The sequence below is a fragment of the Pseudonaja textilis genome, chromosome 3 (assembly GCF_049901715.1).
Source record: "Pseudonaja textilis isolate UNSWEBS1 chromosome 3, rPseTex1.2, whole genome shotgun sequence".
Lineage (NCBI taxonomy): Eukaryota > Metazoa > Chordata > Lepidosauria > Squamata > Elapidae > Pseudonaja > Pseudonaja textilis.
The window spans coordinates 121,135,251-121,157,512 of record NC_141992.1 but is presented as its reverse complement, the minus strand read 5'-3'; the positions used below and the strand labels follow the sequence as shown (position 1 = coordinate 121,157,512).

Sequence of the window (22,262 nt, the reverse complement as noted above, 5' to 3'; positions counted from 1 at the left end):
ATCTTATTGTCTTCATTAATAAATGAGGAACAGATTCTGTAATTAACTCCTTTTTTCCTTATGGTAAACCTGACTAATGACTAATTATTCTATGAGAATATAACACTCTTGTGAATTGTGTAAAGGGGCTTGATAACATGCATAGATTATATACATTTCTCTAGGCTCTAGAATATTGTCTTTTGTCTTTTAAGATTTTATTATTTTAAGACTTTATTGAATGCAGCATATTTGAGACACAAAATAATAGATCAAATTCCTTAGTCCCTTTTCCTTATCTGGACCACTTTGTCATTATCAAAAGTTTTCACAGTGAAACTGTTTAAAAACTCTCTTTCCAAGAACATCCCAGATAAAAGCCACTAATTCATATATGATTCCCCAATTCTAACCACAAAATTTATAGTGATCATATTTCATACTGATCTCATACTGGAGCTGTTTAAACTCAAGAGAATAGTATACACTATGGTAAAGGGAAGAACCTTGTATAATAATTGATTATGAAATACATGGGATTATTTATTTATTGATTTATTGATTTATTTATTTATTCAATTTTTATAGCAGCTCATCTCAACCAATTGACTCTGGGAGGTTTATTCTAATTATATTATTCTGGCTGGTTGCATGCTAAGCTACATATTTGGACTGTATTAGCTTGTTTGTTTCAGTTGTTCAGTAGGATAGACAAATATCATTGTTTCATGGTACCAAAATTATAGTCACGGAATAGAAGCTGTTCCAAGTAAAGCTGCCTTTCGCAAATGGACTGATTTTGTCAATACCAATTCAATTGGTGCACCAGATGCTTTAGGGTTGCACCAGTTAATATTATCTATAGTTTCTTTTGCCATATTTGTTTTACTTTTTGTGGGTCATTACATTTTGTGATTTTCTCCAGTTCTTTGTCTTCTATTTTACTGTCAAGTGGCATTTCCTATAGATATCCCAATGCACCATTGTTGCTACCTTGTCATGCCAATATTTGTAATCAGTTCGTGCATCAGCTAATTTGGAGGTCCACTGTTTCTTCAGCTTCTTTGTAGACACTACATATGGTGTCTATTGCTGTCTTCTCAGTTTAGGGTTTATAAACATTTGTTCTTAAGGCCTGGACTTCTGCAGCAAGAATTATCCCCTCTGATTCTTTCTTCTACTTTCCGGCTCTTAGCCATTGCCAAGTCTTGTCATTGGCTTGGCCTCTTAGTTCCTTTATGTACTGCTGATATAATACTTTGCCTTGCTTTGTCTCTTTACTATTCTTCATTTTATTTTTCTTACAGCCCACTTGAAACTTTTTGGTATTCAGTAAGCAAGCCTCCATGGTGTACTAGTTTCATTGTACTTTCTTCACTGTCCTTCAGATATTCTTCCAACATCCCCCCCCCCCCCCAACATCTTCCTATCTAGGGCTTTTAGTTCTGCTTGAATTCAGTCCACTATTCCAGCTATGTATCTCATGATTGCAATTGCCCATATGTTAATTGTGTTGATGGTACACCATCTTCTGAGTTTGGATCTTCATTTTCATTATGTATTCATTACTAACCTTCTTGAGTTTGGTGTGCTTGATGTTGATTTTTGATTGGTAGCATCCCAGAGCTTGTTAAAAGATGGGAAACGGTCTAAATGTTTCAAATCAGCGGACTCCAAACTTGACGACTCTAAGACTTGTGGACTTCAACCCCCAGAATTCCCCACTCCATTCTTGGGGTTGAAGTCCACATGTCTTAAACTTGCCCAGTTTGGAGACCCTGTTTTGAAGGAATGAATGAGCCAATGAATGTTGTCAACTTGAAGGATGCCAAAGTATATATAGTGGTCTTCTTCATCTCCAGACTTGATATTGTTTCCATAGATATTTTGATTCTTTTAGTTTTCATTATTTTTCTCATGTTCATGTAAAGGGTGCACAAATGTTCATTGTAAATTCCATTCCATGGCTTTATATACAGTGTTGAACTGTGAATCCAGATAATATCTTTCCATATAGTTCTGATCATCCACATAAAGAAGATGGGATAACCTGGCAGATGATTTTGATATTTGATAGCTATGGCCTGGATTTAACTTACTGTGTTGCTATAAATCTATTGAACTAAGTATCTAATTTTATGTAACACATACTACCTCCTCTGCACTTATGAAATAATAGCAGAAATTTAGGCAACCCATTTCTGACACATTAGAACAGGTTTATGCTGATTAGTTCCAGTCAAATGTAAAAGGAGTATCTGAAACTATCACTAAATATACCAAGTTGTGGCACTTTAATAATCAACACCATTTAGTAATATTTTATTATCATGGTATACAACATATTCTCAAATCTTATGCCTCCAAATTTGATCACAACTGAATTTCAAGAAGCCAAATATTTATATATTTAGAAATAATATCAACTAACTAACAATCACTGTAATGAAAATAATTATCACTTTATTTTAAAATTTAGCCATTAATAAACCTAGCCTGATAAGGTTTTTTTTAAATACCTGGTAATTGACATTGACAGTTGTTATTAACTGGTAATATTTATGTTGTTATATTTGATATACAGATACTGTTTGATTTACAACCATAATTGGGATGAGAGTATCAACTGTTTAGCATAACAGTCATTAAGCAAAATGCAACGTGACTGCTTCGCTCAATGACTATAATCCTGGCACTCTCAGTTTTGGTCATTGTGATTTTCCAGATCATTAAGTGAAGTGAAAGAATTGCCTACTGAAAAAAATCAGCTCTGTGTCCCCCAACAATATTTGCATATCCCTTGGTAAGGACTCAGTAGGCAGACAAAAATACTAAATCTGTGTAATCACCCCAGAGGTGGTATTCAGCAAGTTCTTACCAGTTCTGGAGAACCGGTAGTAGAAATTTTAAGTAGTTTGGAGAACCTGCTGAATACCATCTCTGACTGGCCCCACCCCATCTATTCTTTGCCTCCTGAGTCCCAGCTGACTGGCTGGATCTTCTTTTGTTGCCCTGCACAGGAGAATGGAGCTGCAAATCAGATTAGTAGGATGGGGAGGGAATGGGGATTTTGCAGTAACCTTCCCCCAGGAGTGAGGTGGGAATGGAGATTTTACACTATCCTTCCTCTGCTACATCCACCAGGCCACACCATGCCCACCAAGCCATCCCCACAGAACCAGTAGTAAAACATTTTTGAATCCCACCACTGAATCACCCATAATAAAACAAAATCCGTTCCTTTTCAGAGTTAAATTTTTGCATCTACAAATTCAAAAACAAAAGTCATAATTTGCTACAGCAACATTTTATCAAAGAAAAAAACAGAGGTGCCCCGGGCACTTTATTTCAGCTGAACTATATAAAATACATCTGAATTCTCATGTTACCTATACCATTATTTTCAGCTGACCTTTAAATAAAACTATACAGGATTTCTGTAGCAGCTCCTTGGAAAATTTCAGCATATAGCTCAGTCAGTTAAAGATGCAGTCATCTGCACATTTATCTATGAGTAACTCCACCTGAACTAAATGAGAATAGACATATATAGGGTTATACTGAGAATATATGCAAGCTATGGCATGGCCCACATCGTTCATGACATTTTTATTTTTCAGTTCTGTTGCAGTTTACCCTTGGAATACAAACTTTATTAAGTTTGATAAAATGTATCTTGCCTGACTTATCTATACTATATAAAATAAAATCCTTTCCTTATGACCATTTGACTTCAATTTAGCCTCATATATGCTGTATGAGGAGCAAGGCCTTACTGCTAACTTCACCCTTGACATGAACTTTCCTAACCTAATTCAAGCTTTATAAGTCTACCTGCATAATGGAATTATTAAGTAACAAAGATTTCAATTATTGCTTGACACAATGAGTATTTTTTTTCCATATGGCCAATTATTAGTTTATCAATATGTATAGAATAATGGATAAATTGCTAAAGTATGGGTATTGTTGCAAGTCACTTGGGATCTCTGACTAAGAGCAGACCAGGATAGAAATTCTGGGTATAGAAAATCAAATTGAATTGAATCCACTTTGGAATTAACTAGGGAACCAGCTGAATAGTATCTTAGTCAACCTGAATGCCTAATCATCCTCATGCTCTTACATCTTACATCACGGGTGTCAAACTTGATAGCATCATGTGACATCATGTGATATATCATGATGTTTTTTGCCTTTGCAAAGTTGGACTGGGCATGGCCTGCATATGATGCATCAGGCACACAGTCCATCAATTTGACAAACCTGTCTTACATTTTTCCCTTGGCAGTCCTAAAATCTGTCCTTGAAGTTTGGAAGAGTTGAATTGATGGCTCCTATTCTTCTCTGTTCTTCAGTGGCTAAGATGCTGAGCTTGTCAATCAGAAAGGTCAGCAGTTCAGCAGTCCAAATCCCTAGCACCACATAATGGAGTGACCTCCTGTTACTGGTCCCAGCTTCTGCCAACCTAGCAGTTCGAAAGCATGTAAAAATGCAAGTAGAAAAATAGGGAGCACTTTGGTGGGAAGGTAACAGCATTCCGTGTGCCTTTGGCATTTAGTCATGGTGGCCACATGACCACAGAGACATCTTTGGACAGCGCTGGCTCTTTGGCTTTGTAACGGAGATGAGCACCACCCCATAGAGCCAGAAATGACTAGCATATATGTGCAAGAGGAACCTTTACCTTATTCTTCTCTATGATGACTTTGACAAATATTTTTGAAACAGGTTGATAGCTACAGTTATTAATAATTTCCTGGGTAATCAGGTGAATACTGTGTTATCTTTTGTGTAACTTGTTTATTATACATATTACTTTTCTATAGTTATTGTAAAATTCACCTATTATTAATATGATATTAATTTTTCCTATTTTAATTAGCAATCTATAGGTAGGCTGTATAAGTCATAAAGGCAGTTGGTTGGATTTTTTTTAAAGTGTTTTTGTGTTCCTCCCCTCTATAAATATAAATTCTTATGTTTTAGTTGTTATATTTTATTTGTCTGTCATTTATCACAATAGGGAAATAAACTAGACTAAAATTTAAAAATTAAAATATTAGGGCAATTTCTATGTTAGCCACCAGCAAATGTATCATTCGGTTAAACATCAGATTTAAAATGTCTTTGTCTTTTTTTTCCCCCCATTTATATCCCAAAGTGTTATTCTCTGTTATTATCGCTTCATTTTTATAGCTGCAAATAATGATTTTTCAGTTGTAACCCTACATTAATCAATGGATTAATATTTTGTTCATTGAATTGGGGCCAGTACTTTATTAAGGAACACAATACAAGTTCTGCATTGTACTAATAAGCTTACTAAAGGAGGTAAAAGATAATTGATATAAGGCATTGCTATGTTCCAAGATCAACTAAGGAAAAGAAATCAATTTTATTTAGGAGAATGAGTTTGAAACTGCACGCTGTTACCTTACATTATGAAATACCTCATTTTCTAAGCCTTCTCAATATATTAGAATTGTTTACTTAAATAGATGCAGACAGCAATTTGAAGTTTACTGATTCTTCAAATCATATATCTCGATTAAGATAAGAAACAGTGTCCCAATTCATTGCTTTTTCAGCTAAATTCAAGCAGATTGCTTAATAGAGTGTTTAAACATTAGAATATTTAGAATATGTTTACTTAAATATTAGAATATTTAAATGTTCTATTAAGCAAGCTGCTTGAATTTAGTTGAAAAAGCCATGAATTAGGACACTGTTTCTTATCTCTGATAAGAAACTGATTCTTTATAATATTGTTACTATTCTATTATTTTTAAAAATACTTAGAATATTTAGAATATTTTAAATGCTTTAAAGTAATTTTTTTTTTTGAAATAATGAAATGTTTCCCTGTTTTTTCAAGTGATTTCTGGTTCTTTCTCTGTGGAGAGGGTAGATGTTTTAAATACAATATGGAAATGTGTCATTTTGCTGCCTTGTTTTATTTTATCCTTTCTCCCCACATTGGAAGTAATAATTATCCTGCCAAGCAGCCTGTATACACTGTATTTCTGATTGTGATTAATTAAGGGATTATGTTGACTGATTTGGTTTCATTCTATTTAAAACAAGCAAACAAAAGATTATCTTTTCCATTAAGTGGTCATGCATATGGCATAACTACATATATTTTTGCACTGCTTTGGACAAGGTTATAGCGGAATGAATATTTCATTACATGTATATCTGTGTTTTACAGCTGCACTCTAATTCCGACAAAGGTGATGGATCAGTCAAATACATTCTTACCGGTGAAGGGGCTGGGACTATCTTTATTATTGATGACACGACTGGAGACATCCATTCAACCAAAAGCCTAGATCGAGAAAAGAAAACACACTATGTGCTACACGCCCAAGCTATTGATAGATGGACAAACAAGCCACTTGAGCCTGAATCTGAGTTTATTATCAAAGTACAAGATATCAATGACAATGCACCCAAATTTACAGATGGACCATATATTGTTACTGTGCCAGAGATGTCTGATATGGGTAAGAAGAAGAATCAGAAATAGCACTGATATACTGTTGATTTGATATTTGGTGTGGTGGGGGGGGGGGGGTCGTTTGTTTTCTTGAGACACTAGAGTGTGTGCCTTAGATTATTTTAGCTGTTTGTGTCACCAGTAAATTTGAAAAAAGCATGAGTAGCTCCTCTTCCTCTTCAATGACTTCACTAGAATTGCTGGGTGTTTTTTTCTGATAATGCTATAGCATTTTTTTTAATAGCTGCATAATTACATTTAAGGAGGTAATTCTTTTCAGACCTCATCAGAGTGCTGGGAAATAGCATTACTCCGCCTTTAACTTTTAATATTTTCCTTAGACTGTGACATTTGATTGAAAAGGCACATAGGTTGCAGTCTGGCATTTCTGACAAATCATCCATCAATAGACACATAGACATTAACAATATCTATAGTCTATGCAAAAGCGACAATCAATGAGCCCAAAAGAGAACAAAAAGACTCCAGTACCTTTCCACCAGTAATCAGCGACCAGGTCAGCATAGATTAACAGCAAGTTTAACTTCAGACCAACAATCAAGTGAATAATACCCCAATCAAGAAACTGCCAAACAGCCATCAGTAAACAGCCCAGCCAAAGAATCTCTAAGACCACCCCTACCATACAGACAAGCAAGTCACCAGAATATAAACTGACAGCAAACAGCACTCCTTACTAGCACTGATGATGTTATCTAATTAGGGTAATAAAACATCTGCAAGAAAACAAGCCAACTCAGAGAGCACCAAGGACCCCTCATAGATGGCAGGGCTACAAAATCTTCTCTAACTTTTCAGAAAGAAGTTTCTGATTTGGAAAACTGATCAAGACCACCAGTTATTAGCAATGGTAATTTAAGTGACACCTGGAGGTTTGCAAGATGCCTAACCCTGAACTAGACTGATAATCTATCTTGGTACAAAATAGCTTCATGTTTTCAATCTACTATGCTGAAAGCTAGAGGTTGAAAAAGGAAATCAGTACAAGGCTAATTCACATAAGTTTATTTTTCCTGCTTCACACTTTGCTGCCAGCTGGGTGGGAAAGTGACACATTCTTTGGGGGCTCTTCAAAGAGCATAAAGAGAAATCCACAATTACCTAGCTTATAAAAATAGTAACATCATTTCCAAATAAAAATATTTTCCAACCTGAAAACTATGATTTTAAATTAATAAATGGTTAGCATAAGGATGACTTATTAAATTGAATTCTTGGATTAGGGCAGAGGTGGGCAACTATGGCCCCTTTATGACTTGTCGACTTCAACTCCCAAAATTCCTGAGCTAGCATGGCTTGCTCAGGAATTCTGGGAGTTGAAGTCCATAATTCATAAAAGGGCCATAGTTGCCATCCCTGGATTAGGGAGTAAACTATTATGTGTCATATAGAGAAATAAAGTGATATCGCATCCATCCATGCATTTATTGGAAAATGGAAGGTGGTTGACAACATAAAAAAGGCAGGTGTGAATGGAGTGATCAAAGCCATGCCCCTTTTTAGATGCATGTGATATATGCAGCTCATATTGTGAATTCCACTTCAGTGCTTTGACCTACCCTTATTGATGTCCATGTCTTTTATCATGATTCTGTATAATTGCATTATAGCTATCAATGTATTAGGAAAGAAAACTATGAAACAGAAGTTTTGAGGAGTAAAAAAGATGAATAGGAGTCTGGAAGCTAAAACATATGAAGAACTGTTGCAGGAATTAAGTATGTCTAGTTTAATGAAAAGAACGACTAGGGGTGATACAATAGCAGTCTTCCAATATCTAACTGGCTGCCACACAGAAGAGAGAGTCAACCTAATCTTCAAAGCAACTGAAGGCAGAACAAGAAGCAATGAATGGGAACTAATCAAGGAGAGAAGCAATCTAGAACTAAGGAGAAAATTCCTAATAGTTAGAACAATTAATCAATGGAACAACTTTATTTATTTATTTCATTTGTCAATCGCTTACTAGATACAGGTATAAGTAAAAACATAATTATGAATACATGGATACATATAAGAAAAATAAAAAAAGAAAAAAAGAAACAACAGGACAGGGATGATAGGCATGTTTGTGCGCTTACGCATTGCCCCCTACAGACCTCTTAGGAAAGGGGTGAGGTCAATAGTAGACAGTCTAAGGTTAAAGTTTTTGGGATTTGGGGAAGAAACCAGAGTCAGGTAGAGTATTCCAGCCATTGACCACTCTGTTGCTAAAGCCGTATTTTCTGCAATCAAGTTTGGTGTGATTAACCTTGAGTTTGTATCTATTGTGTGCTCTTGTATTGTTATGGTTGAAGCTGAAGTATTCATTTGCAGGTAGGTCATTGCAATGTATGATTTTATATACTATATTTAGATTGGACCGAAGGCGGCGTAGTTCTAGGTTTTCTGGGTCTAGAGTTTCAAGTCTGGTGGCATAAAGTATTCTGCAATGAGTAGAGGAGTAGAGAACTTTTCTTGTGAAATATTTCTGGACTTTTTCAATTGTGTTAATATGTATCTGTATTCAAGTATAGGTCTAGCAAATGTTTTGTATGCTCTACCGTGTTTCTCACAAAATAAGGCCAGGCCTTATTTTTTTTTGACCCCCCCCAATGGCTAGGCCATCTTTTTGGGGGTGACTTAATTCCCCCCCCCCTTGCATCCTTGGGTGGGCGGGCGGTGACAGCTTGGATGTTGACCTTGGCGTTGGTGGGGCACTTCGTATCAGGAGACCTTCCGCCACCATTGCTTTCCCTTCTCCCTTGCTGCCACGGTGTTTAGAGCAACGCTGCGGCATTTGGCGCAGCCACGTGCAGCCAGCCAGGGCTCCTCCCTGCAACCGAAGCCCAGTGGAGACACTCAGCCCCACGCGCTCCTGTCACTGCCTTCCCTTTTCCTTTGAAGGTAAAGCCAATTCTTTTAAAAATGATGCCCTACGACAACAAAGCCTCCCCTGCCCGAGAGGGCAGCCCAACCCCACGTGGGGAGGTGAATCTCCTGGGGCTGCAGCACATGATCGGCCCAGCTCGGGAGAAGTGCCCAGCCACCATCCCTGCCTGGCGCCGGGCAGAGTGAGAAGAGCTTCGCCTGGGGCACCCAGTGCAGCTGACAGGCAGGCCCTCCTTCCTGGCAGTAGAGCTCTCAACAAGACAGAGAGCGCCTCCCTGCCAGACCCTCCGCTCATTCCACCAGGGCCGTGCCAGAGCCGTGCAGGCTGGGCAGAGCCAGAAAAGCAAGCCGCAGGTGCGTGTCCGCCTGCCAAGCAAAAGAGCTGGGCCGACCTGAGCTTGGCTTCCTTCCCAAGTCCCTCCAGCACAAACCCGAAGGGGCCACCGGGAGAGGCTGCCCAAGGCAGTGATAGTGCCCACCCATCCATGGACAGGGAGGCGAGGTGATGGCAGTGCTGCTTCCCTGGCTGGCGGAGAGAGCCTGAAGCCACCAGTCCTTTCCACCCCTCACCCAGCCCATCCCCATCCCCATGCATCTCCAAATGTGCTGGCAGCTCCAAACGCTGCAGCGGAACGGGCATCAGGCAGAGGCGCTGACTCAGCAGGGCTCAGCTCAGAGGAGGATGCGGTGCAGGGAGGAGCCCTGGCTGGCCACGCATGGCTGTGCCAAATGCCGCGGCATTGCTCTAAATGCCACAGCAGCATGGGGAGAAGGTAAAGCAATGGTGGCGGAAGGTCTCCTGATACGAAGTGCCCCACCAACGCAGGCAGCACCATATCCAGGTATGCAACAAAAGTACTTCCTAACGGCAAGCCCCCCTGCCATTTCCCCCCATTTTGCATGTTTAATATAGGCCTTAATTTGGGGGGAGGGGCTTAATTTGATTTTATGCCAATAAAACATGCTGGGCCTTCCTATTGGTGGAGGCCGTATTGTTGGAGAAACACGGTAGTTAGTAGTGTGATATTACCAGAGAAGAAGCTACGTAGGATTAGATTAACAAGTCTTAATGCCTTTTTGGCTATGTAGTTACAGTGGGCTCTAGCACTTAGATCATTAGAGATGAGTACTCCAAAGTCCTTGACAGAGTTTGGATCCTCAGCAAGGTCTTGACTATTTAGCTTGTATTTTATTTTCTGTTCTTTTTTTTTTTTTGCCAATATGTAAGACAGAGCATTTATTTGTTGAAATTTGAAGTTGCCATTTGATTGAGCATTCTTATGCATAGTCAAGGTCTTTTTGGAGGGTAATGGTATTGTCTGTGGTGTTGAATAGCTTTACATCATCAGCGAAGAGAATGCAGTTGCTCTTGATATGATCACAGAGGTCATTTATGTAGAGTATGAAAAGAGTTGGTCCTAGAACACTGCCTTGGGGGACACCACTGTTGACATGTACAGAATTTGATAGGACACTCCCAATTTTGACCATTTGTTGTCTGTTTGAGAGGAATGCTTCTATCCAGTTATGCAGTTGTCCAGAGATACCATAAGATGTTAGTTTTAGCAGTAGTTTGTCGTGTACCACTGAATCAAAGCTTTAAAGAAATCTATGTAGATTGCATCTATTGCTTTACGATTGAGTTGTTGTTATTACATTTTTTTTCCGAAGTTTTTATTTTTTACAACAAACATACAAACAAAACATAAAAACATAAAGCCTTCTTTCAGTTATATACATATAGTGTGTCAGTTGGTTACAATCTTTTATGCTATCCTTTTTTTTACCATTAGTCACAAGTTATATAAATTCTCACCTTATCAGTCTAGCTTGTGTTTATATACTATCAATTATTAAACATTCATTTGACTATTTTTCCATCATTTTATACGAGATATTCTAATTTCCATTATGATTTAATCTTATACATTCATCCAATGGTTATATATTTTATATTGTATTCTTTATCAGTCTATTAACTTTTATTGTAAGGCTTACTAATCTATTTCTTTACCATGTCTTTTTATCTAACCATTGATAAAATAAATCCCATATCATCTAAAATTGTTTATCCTCTTGTTCTCTAATTTCAAATGTCAGTTTACTCATTTCGGCACAGTCCATGATTTTCTTAATAATTTCCTCTTGCATAGGTATTTTTTCATTTTTCCAATTGTTAGCAAATACAATTCTAGCCACTGTTAAAACATTTACAATCAAATATTTCAATTCTTTACAATATATTTCTGGTATAATTCCCAATAAAAATATCTATTACTTTTTCATCAGTACCTGTCAAAATTTTATCTAAATCAGTCAACTTATCATAGCTACCTTCTGTTTTAACATCTTTATCAAATCTAGATTGTATTTGCAAATATGAAAACCAATTCATTTTTACACCTTGTTCATCCAGCGCTTGCATAGATTTAAGTTCACACTTTTCATTCAATATCTCACCGTATCTAACTGTTTGTTCCTTTTTTATATATTACTGGATAGGAAAAAGCTTCAATAGTAGATAACCATAGTGGTATTTTTAAATAATATTGCTTTTTTATCTTCTCTCAGTTTAGAAACAATGCTTCTCAAATATAATGTCTTCTAAAATCCCCCTCATTTTAGTTCCCTTATACCAGAGGAAGGCATGCCACCCTAACAGCAGGTCATGTCCTTCTAAAATCAAAAGTCTGGTATTCCTTAATGTTATCCACTCCTTTACCCATATTAGACTTGTTGCTTGGTAGTATAATTCCCAATTGGGCAAAGCAAATCCTCCTCTTATTCTTGCATCTTGTAACAATTTAAGTTTTATTCTCTCTTTCTTCCCCTGCCAAATGTATTTTAGCACTATTTTGTTTAAATCTTCAAAAAAATTCTTTCCCTAATCTGCTTGAAATTGTCTGAAATAAGTATAAGATTCTGGGCAATACATTCATCTTAATTGTAGATATTCTCCCAATCAGTGATAATTGTAAATTTTCCCATTTTATCAAATCTGTCGCAATCTGTTGTTTAAGTTTGAGATAATTGTCCTCCTTAAGTGTGCTACATCTTGGTGTTATATGTAACTCTAAATACTTAACCTTGTTTGTGACCTGGATTCCCAAAACTTCCCCCAATTCTTTCTTTTGTCTTACTAACATGTTCTTTGCTAAAATCTTTGTTTTATCTTTATTTATTTTCAAACCTGCTTCTTTCTCATACTCTTCTATCTTTTCTATCAGTTTAAGTGCAGACTCCAATGGATCCTCTAATATAAATACCAGGTCATCTACAAAAGTAGAGTGTTTTTTTTCTTATATTATCAGCTTATGGATATGCTGAAGTATCTAATTGTGATAATCCAGTGAAATGGTGTTAAGTATTTGAATTACCTATAGTCAGAGTAGGTTGTAGGGAAGGGAGGAAGCAAGCGTTCAGTAAAATAATATGGGTTCCGGCATAGTGTTTTTTATCTTTTATCCCTAAAGGTTAAGATATCAAACAAACACACACACACACACACACACACACACACACACACACACACACACAGAGTTTACTAAAAGCAGATTTTGACAGGATCATAGGGGCTGAACTGGCAGGCAAATAGAATTAGTACCAAACGATATGACATAAATTTTAAGGAAAAAATGCGATGATGATAATAATTGTGCCCAAAACACGAATTGTTCTGAATAAAATCAAAGAATAGCTAGCAGCAGTATACCTCTATTAGACTTTTCCACCTAAAATGTTATATTTATATGAGTATTACAGCACATTTTGGCTACCAATAGTAGTAATTATAGTACAGTATACTAATTTGATAAACAGTTATAAGGACATATGGGAGATTCTTGGCACTAGATATTTTATCATAGGGTCTGAGTTGTTCAGGTTTACATTAGGGACTAAAGTATGCCAATTACTCTGCATTATCTATTCTAAATGCATTATTACCTTATACGTTTATAATGATTGTTAGTCCTTCTGCAGACACATAAATACCAATGCAGTTAGTCTGCATTTAATAACCACAATTACGACTGGCAACTTGGTTATTAAATGAAGTGGTTACTAAGTGAGACTGTGACTATACTTATCATCTTAGTTAACCTTTCCTTTGGTTTGCAGACCTGTGAAGGTTGTAAATATGCAAAGTGACTTTTTCATCAGTGTCACAATTGCACACAGACACTAAATGAGGCAGTTGCCAAATGAGAACTACTTGTATTAGCATCCTACATTAACATTCTTTTTTAAAAAAGTTTATTTTTAAAAAAAAACTACATTAGCATTCTTAATGACATTTAGCATACTCATGATGACAGCTAGTGTTAATTGGAAACCTGGGTAGCAAATCAAGGATGAAGTGAAGTGAGAAGAGAATACAGAGTTGCTAAGCACTGTTGTGCACCACCCTTGTCACCCTTACAATTTATTTCTTTGGACTGAAAATTTGTCATGTGTATCCAGCATGACCCTGAAAAAAAATTAATTTCTAATGGAACTTGTAAGGAAAACCTTTTTCTCAGTGTTCTCCATTTCTGTCTTCACGAACTTTGACTCTCACGATTTCTTCTGCCTTTTCTGCCACTCATTATCTATTTAGTAAGGAGGTTTTAAAGATCATTTCAATGTCATCCTCAAAATCAAGAGCTTGTATGCTACTACTTTCTCCTGCTATTAGCAAAGGGTCATGTGAACTTTTTTTCCCGCAGTCATGCTTCAGAATCATCACCTTATTTTCCTTCTTTTTCCCTGTTAAGAAATGATACAGATTAAAACACTCTTTTTCTTTGGCGAAGAACTTCTGTAATGAGTGTCTGTTTACAAATTATACATGAAAATAATGCTCTACTTATTTTATGGTAAATAGACTCAGAACATAATGTTCAGTTATTGCCTCTTCTTCTAATTGTGACTGTGAAGCAGAGTCTTGTTTTAGTCTAAACTCAATTCTTAGATGCTTTTATATAAGAATCTTGCTTTGCATGGAAACGTTTTAGAAAAAAAACTTGCTGAAATTCTTGAGTGACTAATTGAGTGGGTGAGTGATAAATAGATTTCCATTGTTTTGCCACTCCTAGTGACCATATTGTTTTTTTCATGACAATATATCCTTAATGTAGTCTTTCAAGTTTTCCAACAGTGCAGTCAACTACCTTGTTGCTGGTCCTTCTCTTCTCTTTCACATTTTCCAGTATTAGAGCATTTTCCAAAGAGCTAGGTCTTCATGTAAAATAGGATCATTTGATTCTGGTCACTTCTTTTTGATTTATTTATTTTGTTGTCTGTCTGAAGTATTCTCATGAGATTTCTCCATCACCAAAGTTCAAAAGCATCAATACTTTTCCTAACCTGATTCTTCAGTGCCAATGTTTGCTTCTATAGTATGTCACAGGGAATATCATGGATTGCATAGTTTTAATCTCTGTAGGTATAAAGGCATAACATTTAAATGTTCTTCTGAAATTTCGTTGCTCTCTGAGCTTGTTTGCTTGAAGTTTCATTACTGGAGTAGGCAATATCTTCAGTACTAGAAGTAATCAGAGTTTGCTCTCTGTTTATAATTAGTAGCATGCCTTGCCAGTGTTGATGGAGATGTTTTCTTCTTGATAGTTCCATCATTAGGCTGTTCATTGCATGATTATTTGTCTGGGTTGATAGTTCCTTAATTAGGGTATTGTTTCGCCTTTGATTGTTTCTCTGGTATTAATTCTGGTATTAATTTCTACCTATCTGTGTGTTGATTGCTGGTGTTGAAATTCTGGTCGTCTTCTTTCCTTTTTAACTTTTTTATTGCCTCTTTCAGCATATAAATGTTTATTTATATGCCAAAGTTACATGAATTCCTTCTGCTTTTTGGATTTAGCAGGATTCAGGATATTGGGTTCAGTTTCCCAGTTGAAACTATGGTTAAGTCTGTCAACATATTGTGAGATTAAGTAATTTTCATTATATCTTCTGGTTTCTAATTGATATGGATAGATGCACTCTGTTAGTTTTCTGCCTAAATTCCTAGTACAGTGTCTTGATGTGCATAGTGCTAAAAAGATTTAAAGACCTTCATGGCTAATCTGCCAAGTGCTAGTCTGCAGAATAATCTATTTGTTCCTTTACTATTGATAATTGATCCTCAAAGACAAAAGCTACTGTGACATCTTCATTGCCAATTCTAAGGCTGGTTGTTGCACCCGTTGTCATTCATTTGGTCTTTTTTATATATTTTGGTCCACTTTACTCCTTATCATTTATTATTAGAGCAACCATTTCCTTTGTATTTTCAGTTATCAGGATCCTTCAGTTTCCTCCTTCCAATCCAGATCTTCTAAATAGAAAATAAAAGGCACAGAGGAGCAAATCTATTCCCATTCTCTTGTACACGTTCATGTGTATTTTTTCTAGCCTCCCTTACAAGAAGTCTGCATTACATTACTGACCTCTGGATTATGAATACCCTATTAGTTGTGAATGAACTGCCTGCAGTACTCAAAATGGCAAACAGCCAACTGTCAATGAAATCTGACCCAAAAAGGGGAAAGGCAAGTATGAACCATCAAAGAGAGCACTAGCGCTGCAGGTCAGCATCTCGTGGATGTGCCCAGCTGTGGATGCTGCAGGGAGGCCCTGGAAGCATCTCTTTCTCTCTTGCCCATGTAGCTGGCAAGGAGAGGCCCAGTGCTACAAGTGGAGAGATATCTCTCTTAAGCACATGACATGTCATGCATATGTAGTATGGGTGCTGCAGGCAAGGAGGGCACCACTAGCATCTTTCTCTCATGCACACACAGCTGGCAAGGAGAACACTGGTGTTGCAGACAGGAAGGAACACCACCACCTAGCCCTCCACCACTGTATTTCCAAGCTCCTCTCCTTGGCCTCCTTGCTTATACATACACATAGAATGCCTGCCCTCTCTGTGCATGTTCCAGACTGTTTTAAGCAGTTTATAGCAGTGGTGGGATTCAAACATTTTTACTACCAGTTCTGTGGGCATGACTTGTGGGTGTGGTGTGGCTTGGTGGGCGTGGTTTGGTGGGCATGGCAGGGGAAGGATACTGTAAAATCCCCATTCCCTCCCCACTCCTTGGGGAAGGTTACTGCAAAATCCCATTCCCTCCCTACTCCACTAACCTGCTTTCCAGCTTCTTTCTCCTGTGCATGGCAACAAAAGAAGACCCAGCCAATCAGCTGGGACTCGGGAGGCAGAGAATAGATGAGGATGTGATCAGTCAGAGGTGGTATTTGCCGGTTCTCCAAACTACTGAAAATTTCTGCTACTGGTTCTCCAGAACTGGTCAGAACCTGCTGAATACCACCTCTGGTTCATAGTAAGGCAAACATTTGATTAAATAACTTATTGCAGATTTAAGAATAGACTTTGGAATGGAACTAATTCTAGAACTAGCATCTTGCTGTAATCTGCATTTGATTGATAGATGATAGATAGATAGATAGATAGATAGATAGATAGATAGATAGATGATGACCCAGGGCATAAGTAATAAGAGTCCCTTTATTATCTCCAACTTTGCTCCCAATATTCAGATTACCTTCTGGCTGGAGAAAAACTCTCCCAGGAACAGCCTTTGATTGCAGAAAATTAAGTCCAAACCATGAGCAATACAAACTGTAACTTAAAGTCCAAACAAGCCAAACTGAAGTAATTAGTTTAGCAGAGCAGGACCAAGAATTTCAGACTTGAAAGCATGGCAAAACTCACATGGTTGGGAAGATGCCAGGAACACAGATAAGCCATGACAACACAGGATAAAGTGAAGTTTGCTCCCAGCAGCCTGTCACACGCAGTTTGCCTTTATTATCAACTGCCTTCCCAGCTAAAGAAGGGTATCAGGGCCCTTTCCTCCCTCATAAGCCATGCAACCCACATTGCTCTCTTCTCCGTTCCTCCCTGTGTGCCCTAGGATGAAGAGAGGGTGGGCCTGGGTCTTCCTCTGAACTCCCTCTCCCTCATTCTATCTCTCTTCTGCTCTGCCCAGCAGGACTTTGCCCTTCCCCAGCCTCCTCCACAGCCAATGGAGCCACACTCCCACTCCCTGTCAACTGTTTTGCTTCCTCCTCAGATTCAGACTCCAACAGGAGCATGACAGATAGATGATAGATAGATAGATAGATAGATAGATAGATAGATAGATAGATAGATAGATAATCTTTGTTGATCCTTATTGAAGTCTCTAACATAGGAATGCCCCATACTCATTAATCAATATGTAGATTAAAGAATACACATACATACAAACATACAGTAATTCAACAAAACATTTTTCACATGTATTAGATATCCCAAGCAAGAGTTCAAAGGGACTGAATACAGTGGTGGTATTCATATAAAGTTGCCACCGGTTCGGTGGGCATGGCTTGGTGGCCCTGCTTTGCATGCATGCACACTTTGCGTGCACGTGCGTACCAAAGACGCACTTTGCACAGGTGCAGAGGTGTTCTAACTTGCCTCCTGCAAGCCTGAATGATTCTGGTCACTGCATCAGCTGCTGTGCGGAGCTGTTCTGCGCCACACAAAGCAGCTGTGCTTTGAATTCTGGCCATAAAAGTGAGTATGGGAGCCTGGGCGTGAGGGTGGGCCAAACACAGAGCAGCGAAGAGAACTGGTTCAGTATCCACTGCTCATCGCCGCTACCAGCTCTCCAGAACCAGGCAGAACCGGTTGAATACCACCACTGACTGAATATTACCTTCAGTAGGCTGGAATTGTAAAATAAGTGAGAGAACAATTATGCCAGATAGGCTTGTTCTACTATTGCTCTGTTTTGGTTTCATATAGCATTCAATTTTTTTTTTAATGTGGTGTCATAAAGACCAATTTTTTTAACAAGAAAATGTTTATGCATTTTTAAAATTGCAATACCTAGAACAATAAACTGATTATATGGAAAATATAGGGAATTCTGAGCATGGCAGAAGCAAAGTTCACCCTTCAGTTTTGAAAAGGCAGTGTAACTGTACATTTATAATCTCGGATCTTGCAAATTGAGTTTGCTTTCTCTTTTCAAGTTGACTAGCTATCAACATAATGTAAAACCTGATCAATGTTATTTTATGCGCAGAGTTTAATTCTATTCAAAAACTACTCCGTATGATTTCTTATATACAGCACAATGCATGCTTCTTTTTTCTGTATTTTTCTGTCCACTTATCTTTTTTCTTTGTTATTTCTAAGATACACAAAGTACTTCTCTTCTTTTAAAAATAATGATCTTAATAAACATTTTTGAATCAAGTACATTTTCAAAGTACAAAAGCAGTGGATAATTAAGTGCCAGTCTGTAGATTAATTCAGGAAGGGATATCACTCAAGTTTTGTACTTACTGGAATTTGGAAAAATAGTAGTGAGTTGCTGTGGAATGAAAATATGAGTCTGAATATAAATTCTTAGGATTTAGGTGCATTCTGAAAATGAGCTGTGCTGACTTTCTGTAGTAATTGACTAAACTCCGGCCTATCAGTTAAATTACTTTTACTCACAGTACTGGAATATTTAGAATCCCAGATCCTAGGGAAGCAGGATCTGCTTCTCTTAAGGGATAGACTCATATTATGAAGAATGATATTTGTGCTATTGATCTCTGTAAAACAAAGAGGTAAGAAATTTTGGGACAAAAGGAATAATTATTCTAGGTTGTTTCACTCAGTTGTCTTCAGGATTTTCTACCCCAAAATGAGCAGCCCCAGTCAAGTTGTGTACTTTTGATAACTTGCTTACAATCCAGAAAATTTAAGCAATTCAAAATCAGGTATATGAGTTACTTTTCTTGCCCTGTAGATCTGCTTGTGAGCCTGTGATCATAGCTTGTGAGCAATGTATATGTCTATACATAGACATATACACACAAGAGAGGGGGAAGGAGAGAGAGAGAAAGAAAGAGAGAGAGAGAGAGAGAGAGAGAGAGAGAGAGATTGTAGATGGATCTACTCATAACTATGAGTGATTCCATATATTTTTATTTATCATCTATCAATCTTACCACCCTACATACCTATCTCCCTCCTTCCCGATATAAACAAATATTTAACTCATGCCCTAATGGGCACTTGATTGGTAACAACTGTAAAATAAGTGAGGAAACAATCATGCCAGATACATTTGTCCTACTATTGCTCTGTTTTGGTTTCATATAACATATGTTTTTTTTAAATGCAGTGTTATAAAGACCAATGTTTTTTTAAAAAAAATATTTATGGATTTTTGAATTGCAATATCTAGAACAATGAACTGATTATATGAAAAAAAAATACAGAAACACAAAACCAGGCAAATGAAATAGAAGCACATAAACCACTAACTATAACCAAGAACTGAAAAGCTGTGCAGATGAAATGTTTTTCACCTCTTTGCAAAAACAAGTGAGATTTGAGTAGTCCATGTAGCTCTGAGGAAAGGGAATTCAAGAGGTTGGAAGGCATTGCTGAGAACGCTTGTTATCAGGTCCAATCTCCATAAACCTCAGGGAGGAAAAGATAGCCTCAACCGGACTTTTCTAGACATCCAGATGGAATCAGCAAATATTATCTGTGAAGACACTGCCTGATATATCCCTGCAACATATAGGGATTTAAAGGTAATAACCAGCTTTTTAAAAAAAACAAATTTTATTAATTTTAAAAAACAATACACAAACAAACAAAACGTAGAATATAATAACAGAAGACTTTTCTGAAAAACAAATAAAACATCTTATTTAAAGACAGGATAGTTCCAAATTATCACATTTCCAAACAAGCACAATTTAATATGTATATTTATCTTATCTGTTCAACTTCATATCTTTTCCCAATTTCTCCCTTTCCTTCTATTCAATTATATTTCTTTTGCCTTGGATTGTATATATTCATTGTATCTATCTGTCTGATTTACAATTTCGTTATTCTCTTCCAACATTCTTCTAGCGTTTTATTAATTCAAACATAGACAAACAAAACACAAAACATAAATACATAAAACTTCTTTTTGGAAGGCGGCTTACCCCATGTTACATCTTTTTGTACAGACATAAATCAGATTCATGCTCACTTAATATACTATTTCATATCTTATTTAACATTCTATATTTTCTATATATTTTCTCTCTTCTATTCACTCTCTTAATTCCATTTTATCTATTTCATCTCACTTTAGATAATTATACTTGCATCTTTTGTCCGTTCTCTTTCAATTATCTATTTATCTTTTCTTTCTAGTACAATATTTCTCCTGTAATCACTGGTTGAAGTATGACAACTTTTTATCTTTCCCCTAAATTTAACACTTAAAATAATACATACTTTCCATACTGATTCTGCTTAGTACATTCTAAGTACTACATTTTAGAATAATAAAACAAAAAAAGAGAATTAAGTTTATAATATAGTAAAACCAATATTCCATAGGAAGTTAAACTCTATTGTTAAATCTTAAACATTTTATACATTTCCTTTAATGCATTATTAACTCATATAATATTTCAGTTTTCTAACTCAATTTCAAATACTAATATCTACAATAAAGTCTTATGTACTTTTGCAGAACCATTTTTTAAAATTATATTTTACCCTTTGTCTCTGAAAAAAACCTGTTTTTTAACATCTTGTTTTAAAGCTTTATGACTGCTCTTTCCTTTTTCCCTTCCTTTCTTATCAATTCTAGCCTTTTTGCCCCCCCCCCAATCTCTCAAACTCCACTCTTAATCTCCCCTCTCTGTTGTATTTCTCTTTTCTATTGCTTTCTGACATTGTATCGATTTTTCATCTTATTTTTCCCTTTCTTGGTTGCTTTTTTAAGTTCTGAGTTCTCCAAGAGGGCTGGGATGAAGAAGAAGAAGCCATCTTTAATGGACAGATGATATTAGTTGAGGAAGAAAAGAGAAAGGGGGAAAAGAAAATAACCAGCTTTTTGATACTCCCCTCAATAACCTAGCCATTACATTCTGCACCAGCAATAGCTTCTGGGTTGTCTCCAAAGAGAGCCATATAGACAGTGTATTTCAGTTCTTTATCTGAGTACTGAATTACTGACACCAGGACATTCAGGTCTAAAGTGAGTCATAAGTAGTGTTACAAATGAAGCTGGGTGATGGCCAATTATCACAATTTTTACCTTCTGTTTTAATGAGATCCAAAAATTTAGGAGAATCATTGCCCCCAAGTTATGAGCCATCAGGTTCAGGGGAAATGAGATTCCCACTGAGGATAACTACTAGGATTAATGTTATTGGGTTGCATAGTTTCATTTAATTATGTTGTAAGTGAATACACCATATTGTTTCAATGCAGTGAGATTTGTAATAGTCTAGCTGTTTATTAATAATCAACAACTCCAACTTGATAGAATCTCATTTGATTTAATCTAGACCCTTAAAGCCACCAGACAATGATTCAAAATTTTTAATAAAGTGATTTCTAGTGCTCAGGTTCCCTTTTCTATATATATATGGATCTTTGGTTGTTCGGGTTTTCTCCCACGTAAGATTCGAAGTATCTAGGCAACGTTTCGATGAAGTCTCATTCATCATCTTCAGGCTTCTGTCTTCAGCTCTGTGCTTCTCTGAGTGATGTGAGATTGCAGCTGCTTCTTCCTTTTAACTGCTAGTGGGGGTGTGACTTGATTGGGTGGGGGCTTGGCTGTGTTCTGATTGGGTGGGGGTGTGTTCTCATTGGTAGGGGTTTGGCTGTGTTCTGATTGGTTGGGGGTTGGTCGTGTTCTGATTGGCTGGAGGCGTGTTCTGTTCAGGTGGGGGCTTGGTTGTGCTCAGGTTAGTCTTAGTTGCTGGGGATTTGAGTTGGTGAGCTCTGATCTTGCTGTTTGGCTTCGAGTTCGTGGTCGTGCTGCATCTTCATAGTGGGTGTCAGTTTGCTTCATGTATGGCTCGGAGGGGTTTGAAGTGGGTA

General features: G+C 37.1%; 1 protein-coding gene across 4 annotated transcripts in view; it reads left to right on the top strand.

Moving 5' to 3' along the window:
- The window catches only part of CDH18 (cadherin 18), a 653,626-nt gene that overhangs the window by 495,393 nt on the left and 135,971 nt on the right, over window positions 1-22,262 (top strand). For all 4 annotated transcript variants that reach the window (XM_087930730.1, XM_087930731.1, XM_087930729.1 and 1 more), the window contains one exon: window positions 6,194-6,488. In XM_087930730.1, the coding sequence (XP_087786856.1) occupies window positions 6,194-6,488 (295 nt within the window). The remainder of the gene's footprint in view (window positions 1-6,193; window positions 6,489-22,262) is intronic.